At 43.9% G+C, this 12,114-nt stretch overlaps 1 protein-coding gene across 1 annotated transcript; it reads right to left on the reverse strand.

The window, feature by feature from the left end:
- Positions 1-8,921: 8,921 nt before the first annotated feature.
- On the reverse strand, positions 8,922-11,638 carry LOC139568532 (homeobox protein MSH-C-like). Its single transcript, XM_071390430.1, has 2 exons — positions 11,111-11,638; positions 8,922-10,493 (listed from the first exon to the last, which is right to left on the reverse strand). The coding sequence occupies exons 1-2, from the start codon at positions 11,544-11,546 to the stop codon at positions 10,078-10,080; spliced, it is 852 nt and encodes a 283-aa protein (XP_071246531.1). The 5' UTR covers positions 11,547-11,638; the 3' UTR covers positions 8,922-10,077.
- Positions 11,639-12,114: the final 476 nt, after the last annotated feature.

Here is a 12,114-nt window from a genome sequence, read left to right on the forward strand (position 1 = left end):
CACCACCTCGTCAAAACGGAGCTGCTTTTCCTCCCGGGAAAGGCTTGCCCGCTTCAAGACCTCTCCATCACGGTTGACAAATCTACAGTGTTCCCCTCCCAGAGTGCAAAGAACCTTGGCGTGACCCTGGACAACACCCTGTCATTCTCTGCAAACATCAAAGAAGTGACTTGTTCCTGCAGGTTCATGCTCTACAACATCCATAGAGTACGACCTTTCCTCACACAGGAAGCGGCGCAGGTCCTAATCCAGGCACTTGTCATCTCCCATCTAGACTACTGCAACTCTGCTTTGGCTGAGCTCCCCGCTTGTGCCATCAAACCCCTGAAATGTATCCAGAATGCTGCAGTCTGCCTGGTGTTCAACCTTCCTAAGCTCTGCCATGTCACTCCGCTCCTCTGCACACTCCACTCGCTTCCAGTCGAAGCTCATATCATCTTCAAGATCCTGATGCTTGCCTACAGAGCAGCAAGGGGAACTGCATCCCCTTACCTTCAGGCTATGCTCAAACCCTACACCCCAAACCGAGCACTCCGTTCTGCCACATCTGGTCTCTTGACCCTCCCATCCATACCGGGGGGGGGGGTGCCTCCCGCTCAGCCCAGCCCAGTCAAAGCTTTTCTCTGTCCTGGCACCCCAATGGTGGAACAAGCTAATAATGAACATTATACGATTGTGATGTGTTGTCTCACCTAGCTATTTTAAAATGAATGCACTAATTGTAAGTCACTCTGGATAAGAGTGTCTGCTAAATGACTAAAATGTAATCCATACATCCATTCAGCTAACAACAAGCAACACTTAAATCATTCACAATACTAATTTCATACATTTGTGCAAGTATGGAAAGTGTGCTGTGAGTCTAGGTGCCACATTCAACCTGGAGCCAAGTACATGCATATACTGCCACCCAGTGGTGCTAACTTGTCAGTACACCATAGCGTTTATTATCTGGGATATTCTACCTGGAACATATAATTTACATGTGTATCACATTAGTGGAAACTCACACTGTTCTCAAAGCAGGCTGCCGGTTTTGACAAGCAGAGGTGACCTTTCATAACAGGTTAGGTAGACTTACACAGCAGGTTAGGAGAACTAACGTGGCAGGTTAGGAGAGGGTTTCCCAAACTCGGTCCTGCCCCCCCCTGAGTGCACGTTTTGGTTTATGCCCTAGCACTACACAGCGGATTCAAATCATCAAAGCTTGATGAGTTGGTAATTTGAATTAGCTATGTAGTGCTAGGGCAAAAAACAAAATGTGCACATAGAGGGGGGGGGGGAGGCAGGTCCGAGTTTAGGAGAATTAGATTCTCAATCTAGAAACAGCCATTACATCATCAACATTTCTATTTTGTAGTGGTAATATTTAATTGACAAAATGCATGATAAGAAAGCTAAATTAGTGAAGCAACAAACAAATGTTTGGCTCAAAAACCAATTGAATGTTTGTGTCGTTAGATATGGCACTATTACTACTTCCTCTGAAAGCCTTAGGGAAAAAAGCATAGAGAAAACAAACAATATTTCTCAAGGAAATAAAAGAATCATGACAATAAAATAATGTACTCAGATCTGTAGATTATCTATTTTTGTGAGGCAGAGTGATATGCCTGGTGATAAGGTGGTCATGATAAGGGGTAGACGTAAGCTAGGATTGACTATGGTGGGGTGGGGACCTCGCCCAGAGCCTGAGCCACCACCGTGGTCAGATGCCCACCCAGACCCTCCCCTAGACTTGTGGTGGTGCGTTCGGAGTACGCACCTTGAGGGGGGGGTTATGTCACGTTCCTGACCTGTTTTCTGTTAGTTTTATGTGTTAGTTGGTCAGGACGTGAGTTTGGGTGGGCATTTCTATGTTTTGTGTTTCTATGTTTAGGTCTTTGTAATCAGCCTTATATGGTTCTCAATCAGAGACAGGTGTTTTACGTTGTCTTCTGATTGGGAACCATATATAGGTTGGCTGTTCACAATGTTTGTTTGTGGGTGGTTGTCTCCTGTGTCTGTGTCGATGTTACACCATACGGGACTGTTGTCGGTTTGTTTATGCGTTTCGTTTTATGTAGTCATTTTTCCTGTCCGAGCGTTCTTCGTGTTATATGTAAGTTCGTCGTTCAGGTCTATCTACATCGTGTTTGTTATTTTGTATCTATCAAGTATAGTTCGTTTTCGTCTTTGTCTGTTTTGTTTATTTAATAAATATTTATGTATTCACAACCTGCTGCGCCTTGGTTCAATCACTACTCCTCCTCTTCGTATGAAGAGAGAGAGGAATACCGTTACAGAACCACCCACCAAATAACCAGAACCAAGCAGCGGTGTAACGGGAGGAAGGGACAACGCAAGAAGGAGGAATGGACATGGGAGGATGTTTTGGACGGTAAAGGTTGCTACACATGGGAGGAGATCCTGGCTGGAAGGGATCGCCTCCCATGGCCTCAGCTGGAGGCACTGAGGAGAGCAGAGGCAACCGGAGAAGGGAACCGGAGTTATGAGGGGACGCGTCTTGCACGGAAGCCCGAAAAGCCTGTGAGTAATACCCAAAAATTTCTTGGGGGGGGGGGCTAAGAGGTAGTGGGCCAAGGGCAGGTAGGAGACCTGCGCCCACTTCCCAGGCTAACCGTGGAGAGCGGGAGTACGGGCAGACGCCGTGTTACGCAGTAGAGCGCATGGTGTCTCCTGTACGTGTGCATAGCCCGGTGCGGGTTATTCCACCTCCCCGCACTGGTAGGGCTAGATTGGGCATTGAGCCAGGTGTCATGAGGCCGGCTCAACGCGTCTGGTCTCCAGTGCGTCTCCTCGGGCCGGCATACATGGCACCTGCCTTACGCATGGTTTCCCCGGTTCGCCTACATAGCCCGGTACGGGTTATTCCACCTCCCCGCACTGGTCGGGCGACCGGGAGCATTCAACCAGGTAAGGTTGGGCAGGCTCAATGCTCAAGAGAGCCAGTACGCCTGCACGGTCCGGTATTTCCGGCGCTACCTCCCCGCCCCAGCCCAGTACCAACAGTGCCTACACCACGCACCAGGCTTCCAGTGCGTTTCCAGAGCCCTGTTCCTCCTCCACGCACTCTCCCTGTAGTGCGTGTATCCAGTTCGGTGCCTCCAGTTCCGGCACCACGCACTAAGCCACCTGTGCGTCTCCAGAGCCCTGTACGCACTGTTCCTTCTCCCCGTACTCGTCCTGATGTGCGTGCACTCAGCCCGGTGCCACCAGTGCCGGTACCACGCACCAGGCCTATAGTGCGCTTCGAGAGGTCAGTGTGCCCTGTCCCTGCTCCCCGCACTAGGCTTGAAGTGCGTGTCTCCAGTCCGGTGCCTCCAGTTCCGGCACCACGTACCAGGCCTACAGTGCGTCTCAGCCGGCCAGTCTGCCGTCTGCCCAACGGCGCCTGAACTGTCCGTCTGCCATGAGCCTGCAAAGCTGCCCGTCGGCCATGAGCCTACAGAGCCTTCCGCCAGACAGGAGCAGCCAAAGCCTTCCGCTAGACAGGATCAGTCTGAGCCATCCGTCTCCCCAGCGCCATCTGAGCCATCCGTCTCCCCAGCGCCATCTGAGCCATCCGTCTCCCCAGCGCCATCTGAGCCATCCGTCTCCCCAGCGCCATTAGAGCCATCCGTCTCCCCAGCGCCATTAGAGCCGCCCGTCTGTCCCGAGCCGTCAGAGCCGATAGTCAGTCAGGAGCCGCTAGAGCCATTCGTCAGACAGGATCTGCCAGAGCCGCCAACCAGACAGGATCTGCCAGAGCCGCCAACCAGACTGGATCTGCCAGAGCCGTCAGCGAGCCATGACCGTCCAGAGCCGTCAGCGAGCCATGACCGTCCAGAGCCGTCAGCGAGCCATGACCGTCCAGAGCCGTCAGCGAGCCATGAGCGTCCAGAGCCGTCAGCGAGCCATGAGCGTCCAGAGCCGTCAGCGAGCCATGAGCGTCCAGAGCCGTCAGCGAGCCATGAGCGTCCAGAGCCGTCAGCGAGCCATGAGCGTCCAGAGCCGTCAGCGAGCCATGAGCGTCCAGAGCCGTCAGCCTGCCATGAGCGTCCAGAGCCGTCAGCCTGCCATGAGCGTCCAGAGCCGTCAGTCAGCCATGAGCTGCCCCTCAGCCAGAAGCGGCTAGTAATCCAGAACTGCCCCTCAGTCCAGAGCTGTCTCTCTGTCCGGAGCTGCCCTTCTATCCTGAGTTGCCCCTCTATCCTGAGCTACCTCTCTATCCTGAGCTACCTCTCTATCCTGAGCTACCCCTCTATCCTGAGCTATCCCTCTGTCCTGAGCTACCTCTCTGTCCTGAGCTACCTTGTCCCGGAGCTGTTCTTTATCTTGGTGTTGTCCCTTAAATTAGGTGGGGGAAATAAGAGGGTGGTCATGATAAGGGGTAGACGTAAGCTAGGATTGACTATGGTGGGGTGGGGACCTCGCCCAGAGCCTGAGCCACCACCGTGGTCAGATGCCCACCCAGACCCTCCCCTAGACTTGTGGTGGTGCGTTCGGAGTACGCACCTTGAGGGGGGGGTTATGTCACGTTCCTGACCTGTTTTCTGTTAGTTTTATGTGTTAGTTGGTCAGGACGTGAGTTTGGGTGGGCATTTCTATGTTTTGTGTTTCTATGTTTAGGTCTTTGTAATCAGCCTTATATGGTTCTCAATCAGAGACAGGTGTTTTACGTTGTCTTCTGATTGGGAACCATATATAGGTTGGCTGTTCACAATGTTTGTTTGTGGGTGGTTGTCTCCTGTGTCTGTGTCGATGTTACACCATACGGGACTGTTGTCGGTTTGTTTATGCGTTTCGTTTTATGTAGTCATTTTTCCTGTCCGAGCGTTCTTCGTGTTATATGTAAGTTCGTCGTTCAGGTCTGTCTACATCGTGTTTGTTATTTTGTATCTATCAAGTATAGTTCGTTTTCGTCTTTGTCTGTTTTGTTTATTTAATAAATATTTATGTATTCACAACCTGCTGCGCCTTGGTTCAATCACTACTCCTCCTCTTCATATGAAGAGAGAGAGGAATACCGTTACAGTACGGGCAAAAAGTCGAATGGATTTACCCTCCTTTGAAGATTGAGTAGTTTAGAATGAGAACATTGAGTTCTATTACTTCTCTGTAATGTCTACGCTGCTGCTACTCTTAGTTATTATCTATGCATAGCCACTTTAATAACTCTACCTGCATGTACATATTACCTCGATTACCTCGATTGACTCTGTATCGGTACCCCCTGTATATAGCCCCGCTATTGTCATTTACTGCTGCTTTTTAATTATTTGTTATTCTTATCTCTTACCTTTTTTTAGACATTTTCTTAAACTGCATTGTTGGTTAAGAGCTTGTAAGTAAGCTTTTCACCTTAAGGTCTACACCTGTTGTAGTCGGCGCATGTGACAAATAACATTTGATTTGATTTGAAGATGCGTAGCGATGCCATCTCTGCCAAGTCAGTGGCACTCATTTACCAAATACAATCTTTGACAAAGAATATCAACTCCCGCAATGATAAACTTTATACATGATCTAATAGCAATACATTTAATTTAATAGCAATATTGGACCAATGAGGCAATGGTGACTGGCTTGTCCAGAAAATACTCCTAACCCTACCCATATGACTTGTAACTCACTGCTTCTGCTTCCTGAGTGAGCATCGATGGCACTGGAATAGTCAAGGCACTGAACTGTAGGGGGGAAAGCAACATCTAAATGAGTGCAGTTATATCCAACGAACCAATCACATTAGCACATCACGTGTGCACAATGGCAAAACCCTATTTTCTGAAGGGTTCCAACAAACAGTTTAAAAACGTATTTCCATTGTGGTTCTCATGAAAATACATGAAAACAAAATATACCCAAGATTATAACATGGAGACAAAATACGTCTCATCAATAGGGAGGAAACTGTAAAATGAATAAAATAGACGACCATGTAACGTTTACTGAAAACAATTATATTTTCTTTATCCTGTGCAGTTTTAAAGCATTTTGCCCATAAACCATATCTCTAGGTTTATCTTAAAACTCCCTAGCGTATGAATGGATATTATATGGTTTGGTACTCCATTCCTCTGCACCAATGATAAGGAAATAGCTTTTTCCAGACATGTGCCTATAGCGCAGCGGTCTGATATAGGCAACACTGGCTTTGGTGTGATGACTATGAGAGTCAAATCAAATGAAATTGTATTTGTCACATGCGCCGAATACAACAGGTGAAACCTTACAGTGAAATGCTTACTTACCACCCCTTAATTAAACCAACAATGCCGTTTTAAGAAAAATAAGTGTTAAGTAAAAAATTAAATAACAAATAATTAAAGAGCGGCAGTAAAATAACAGTAGCGAGACTATCTACAAGTGGTACCTGTACAGAGTCAATGTGCGGGGGCACATGTTATTCGAGGTAATTGAGGTAATATGTGCACGTACACTATCGTTCAAAAGTTTGGGGTCACTTAGAAAAGTCCTTGTGTTTGAAAGAAAAGCACATTTTTGTCCATTAAAATAACATCAAATTGATCAGAAATACAGTGTAGACATGGTTAATGTTGTAAATGACTATTGTAGCTGGAAACGGCTGATTTTTTAAAAATGGAATATCTACATAGGCGTACAGAGGTCCATTATCAGCAACCATCAATCCTGTGTTCCAATGGCACGTTGTGTGAGCTAATCCAAGTTGATCATTTTAAAAGGCTAATTGACATTAGAAAACCCTTTTGCAATTATGTTAGCAGAACTTAAAACTGTTCTGATTAAAGAAGCAATACAACTGGCCTTCTTTAGACTAGTTGAGTATCTGGAGCATCAACATTTGTGGGTTCGATTACAGGTGCAAAATGGCCAGAAACAAAGAACTTTCTTCTGAAACTCGTCAGTCTATTTTTGTTCTGAGAAATTAAGGCTATTCCATGCAAGAAATTGCCAAGAAACTGATGCTGGCCTTCTAGGCAGAGTTGCAAAGAAAAATCTATATCTCAGACTGGTCAATAAAAATAAAAGATTAAGATAGGCAAAAGAACACAGACACTGGACAGAGGAACTCTGCCTAGAAGGCCAGCATCCCGTAGTCGCCTCTTCACTGTTGACATTGACTGTTGAGACTGGTGTTTTGCGGGTGTTTTGAAGGTTAAAATGTCAACCCAGTTTGCAAGCTTTTAAATTATATTAAACTCAACCGTTTATATTTTCCAGTGATGAAAACATGGATGTCTCATGGTATGGTAGGGTATGCAAAATAAGTCAACTTTGAGCACCTTTATCTCCTGAATGTTTTGGCATTCAGGTCCAAAAAGTCACTTTCTGACCAAGTCTTCCATGGACAAACATGTATGGAAAGTTTTGTTTAAATCAAGGGATGCTGTCAAAAAGTGATTGAATTCAAATGGTTTTACCCAGGAGAAATGCCAAGACACATGATGGATTCAGTTGGGTATTGCTATTGGTTTTGTTAAACTGCCATTTCAGCCCTGCTGTCAAGAAACAATGTGGTGACACTTGAAACAGTCACATGTCTTGAATTATGCAAGCATGCCAATGCTTCTACTTTTCTTCTGCAGATGAGCAAAACGCTGTTTAATCATTGCAAGCACTAATGTAAAACTTAACTGCATTTTTTTAATGCTAACTCTGCAAACTAAACGTTTGACAACCTTGCAAGTTGTTAGCACCAACATTACAGCCAAGGTCGGAATGCAAAACACATGAGATTTCAGACGAACGCCTATGTGTGGGAAGGGTAACAATAACGACTATATGCCCGTGCAGGACAAGCACACGTTGCATGGTATAATATTTCCATAACTGACATGGCTACCAAAACGTTTTATTTACAATACTTTAATTGACAAAATACCTCGTTACGTCCAAGCTTTTACCCACACTGCGCAACTGTGGAAGTGGCTCTATTTCTTTGGTGCATCCATTGGTCGGGAAACAAATAGAGTGTATATCGCCCACTACCGTGTTGGAGTGTGAAGTGGTTCCAACACGAGGACCCTTGCGCACCACTCAAATCACGACGGGTTTCTTGGAGATTGTCATATTTTTTTTAAATAATAAAAAAAATACTGAACATCGTCCCACTTTCGCTAAAGCTCCCTAGGCTACTTGGTGGTGAAAAATGCCATATCATTCCAAAACTGTAGCCTAAACAACCAGGGGAGAAATGAAGACACATCATCACTTTTTGAGTAGGCCTATACGAAACGCTTGGTGATGGATGATACAACGGTTCATGTGGAATTAAGAAATGACTAGATAGATTGAATAATACTGGTTGAAATCTACTGTTTTTGTGTTTAATATGATAGAGATTAATAAAACCAAATCATAGCATCCAAACGTCATTGGTCGTTTCAACTATCGTTTAGCTTAACAAATGGCAAAATACACAAATAAAACAATATATCAAGGAAAAATCTTATGAAAGCGCATGATTGTAATTATTATTAACATTTTAATAAATATTGATCATAGGAGTACGGCTATTAGAGGTAGTGATGGGCATATTACAACAGCCGCACAAGTCTAGTCTTGTGAAGGTAGCCTATAATTTCAGTTTTTCTTGTCAAAGTAGGCCTAATTCGCACAACTATTAAATTGTTAATAAACATATATAGCCTAAGGATATTGTTCGTTTAAACATTGCAAGTATCAAGAAAACTTTGCCAGTTTTTGTTGCAGAAATATACCATTCCAGTCGTCATAGATGAACGAACTATACAACTATTATTCAGAATAGATGGAGGTTAAATACTGAACCTTGAAATTAGAAACTGTTGTTACATTTCTAATGAAGAGAAAATTAGGAGAAAATGTAGGCCTACATTGGTTCCTGTCAAGACAATTTTCCCTTTCAATCTTGATGTTCACCGTGTGGTGTAATACGTGTAATCTGTATTCATTGACGAGACAAAAGCATTTCAACAGAAGTTTAAATTATAATGTTTATTTACTGAGCTCAGTTTTTACAGGTATGAGTGAATAATTAAAATAAGACCATGTATGTACACAGTACAGATACAGAGATATTTAATAAATATCAATATTCCTGCGCCTTCTTCCATCAGTTGCAGGACACGTGAACACTATTATTTACAATGATATTATTTATATTTCTTGAAAATAAAATCATTTTTTATCATACAAATATCCCATTTGTAATTGATCTTAAGGCCTCATAGTAAAAAAAAGTACAAATTGTTTATGCACATTTGTTTTCTAAAGTAATATTTCACTCCATGTAAAGAAACCGGATTTACAGAGCTTGCAACTGGAAAGAAATGCGGCAAATGTACACATGCATAATTCTGTTGGTCATGATTTTCCATAATTGTATGCACGGACAATTGAATGTGAAAAATCGTCAATATTGAACAAATGAAACAAATGACAGACATTTTACAGTTCAAGTAAGCTTTTCGAGAGCTCAAAATAGGCCTAGTTGGTATTTTAAGGCACTTTCAATAAGGCTGTTTTAAGTACTTTTTCGTTGCATGGCGCACTGGGCTATATATTACGCACGAGGATATTGACGTTGTCTAGGCCTGTTAAATTATATAAACTTAATGTTTATGCCCCCCTTTTGTGTATAATCGAAATGGATACAAAAATGTATAGATCTAGTGATCAATTACACACGCTGTTAGTTGCAAGTGGCAAACGGTTTGTGTTTTAAGGCCTCACGTGCATTAACAACTTGGCCATTGATAACTGCTCAACTATCAGAAATCGCTATCAGAAATATACAAAATAAGGCCTATAGGCCTTTGATATAAAATTATCTTGCAATCACCATCTTGCAATCAACAATGTGGCCAACATTTGGCTAAGAATATCTAGGCATGAGAACATGTCCCACAAGTATTGGCCTATTTGACTTTAATGAGCGTATACAACATATATCTAAAAATGATCTCTGTCGTGTAGACAAATATAGGCCTATAGGCTTTCTGGGAAATTATGGCTTTCTGGAAAAATATATCCATGTTCCAGACAGGGGGTAGAGTTAAGTGTTGCAACCATGTTTGAAGACATATATAAATGACATATGATTTTATCTCAAATGTAAATGCACAATCTAAGTCAAGACAAATAATACATTCCATAGGCGACAGGTCCACCGAAGAGTCCCGGAACAGGTAAAGTGGGCCTGGGGTAGGCGTTAGAATGTCCGTAGAGAGATGGAGAGCCCATGTGCGCTCCCAGGGGGAAAGGCAGAGCAAAGGCAGGTAGCATGGGTTTCGACGCCAGTTTGTACTTTTCCAACTCGGCCTCCTGAAGTCTCTTGGCTTTAGCCCTCCTGTTTTGGAACCAGATTTTGACCTGGGTCTCGGTCAAATTGAGGGAGTTGGAGAATTCGGCTCGCTCCGCAATGGAGAGGTACTGCTTTTGTCGGAACTTCCTTTCCAGAGCGAGCAGCTGGGAGGTAGTGAAGGGCGTTCGAGGTTTTCGGTTGTTTTTATGTTTCCTTAAAGGACATGGAGGTGGACTTAAGCTTCCTGGAGGGACAAATAAATTAAAAGGTATTGTTATCAAATGGAAAACTCAAGAACGGCTGACCCTTTAAAACAACACATTTCACTGCGCCTATGTGACAATAAATTAGTCATAATTAGTCTCACCAAACAAGGTATGCATTTAAGGACATTGCCATAAGGTTTATTCCTGCACCGTGACTTTTAATGGATAGGCCTACCAATTTCCCAATTCCAAAATAGGCCTATGACAAACTTCGGGAACATACAGGAACGTTGTCTAATTGTGCACAGTTTAGAACGATCGGGCTACTCTGAAATAACATTGTATTATTAGACTGATATAGGGACATTTCGAGGCAAATTCTATAGATTTTTGGATAGACAGGCACGATCACAGTGATGACAACATATGTGAGGTAGGCTTATGACGATCTATTATGTGAGGTAATAACGATCTCATAAATACAATAACATCAATAATAGACTAATAATAGAAAAACTAGAAATAATACTACTGCTAATAATATGACTACTACTACTTTATTATTATTATTATAATAGACAAACAATATGGAATAGTTGGCCTAATTAGTTGACCAACATTTAGACAGCCAATAACTCTGGAAACAGGGACTTACGAGGGGGAGTCGAGAAAGATGTTGTCTGGAACCAAGTGCTCTGGTCTTTCTCACAAAAATCTTGATTGTCGTCATTCTGACAGTCCGACACGCTCTGCGAGCTTTCCGGGGAAACTTTCCTCTCCACGTAAAAAGTCCTTGGAGAAAACTGTTCGGTGATCTGCACCGCCGCCGCCACAGGCTTCGGTTGAAGGAGACCCGAATCCGAGGAGGGAGAAGAATAGTAAGTCCTGCAGGTTGTTTTCTTGGAAATCAATGATTCGACGCTGAATGGAAGACTGCTCGTCTTACTTTTGTATCCTTTGTCGGTTGTCATATCTTTGGGTTGAAGTTCCTCACACTCCGTATCCGACACTTCTTTCTGGTGGAGTTTAATCTCGTGGGACGGAGACCCCGGTAGGCCAACGGGATTCATCTCAAAGGGGTACGGGGCCATACACCTCCGCCTGGCCAGCTCAGGAAAATCGAATCGCGATCGAGAGTATAGCGTCTGGTGCTGTCCTCGCTGTCAGAATATTGCCCAGTAGCTCAACTCACTAGATGGGGTCGTCTATAAAAGGGCAGTAACTGTTCCCCTCTCCGCGCCGTCCAATCATCGTCTCAACTCGGCCTCGTGACGTTCCCAGCGCTCCTTTCCTCCGTCCTCATTGGCCCTCTGCCTTCCAAGAGACATCAAGAGACCCTTTGAAAGCGACAAGAAGTTTTAATCATACAGACCCCGTGCGGAGCTGGTGCGTTGATAGCTCAAGGGGTTTTTGTCTCCGCCGAACACAAAGTAGACCAATTTTAGCGCAATTAACCAGTGGGGAGGCCTCGTGAGTATTTACATCCATTAGTTGAGCACTTATTGGAACCTTTTAATTAATTAATTTCACACCCGAGAACGTTGTGATAAGATGCAGAAGAATGCAAGGTTATAAAGGAATCCTTCTAAAGTATTAAATAGGCAAAAATAAAATATGAGAAAGGACAAAAAAAATGGAAATACACAAAGTCATCTAAAC

The sequence above is a fragment of the Salvelinus alpinus genome, chromosome 2 (assembly GCF_045679555.1).
Source record: "Salvelinus alpinus chromosome 2, SLU_Salpinus.1, whole genome shotgun sequence".
Taxonomy (NCBI): Eukaryota; Metazoa; Chordata; class Actinopteri; order Salmoniformes; family Salmonidae; genus Salvelinus; species Salvelinus alpinus.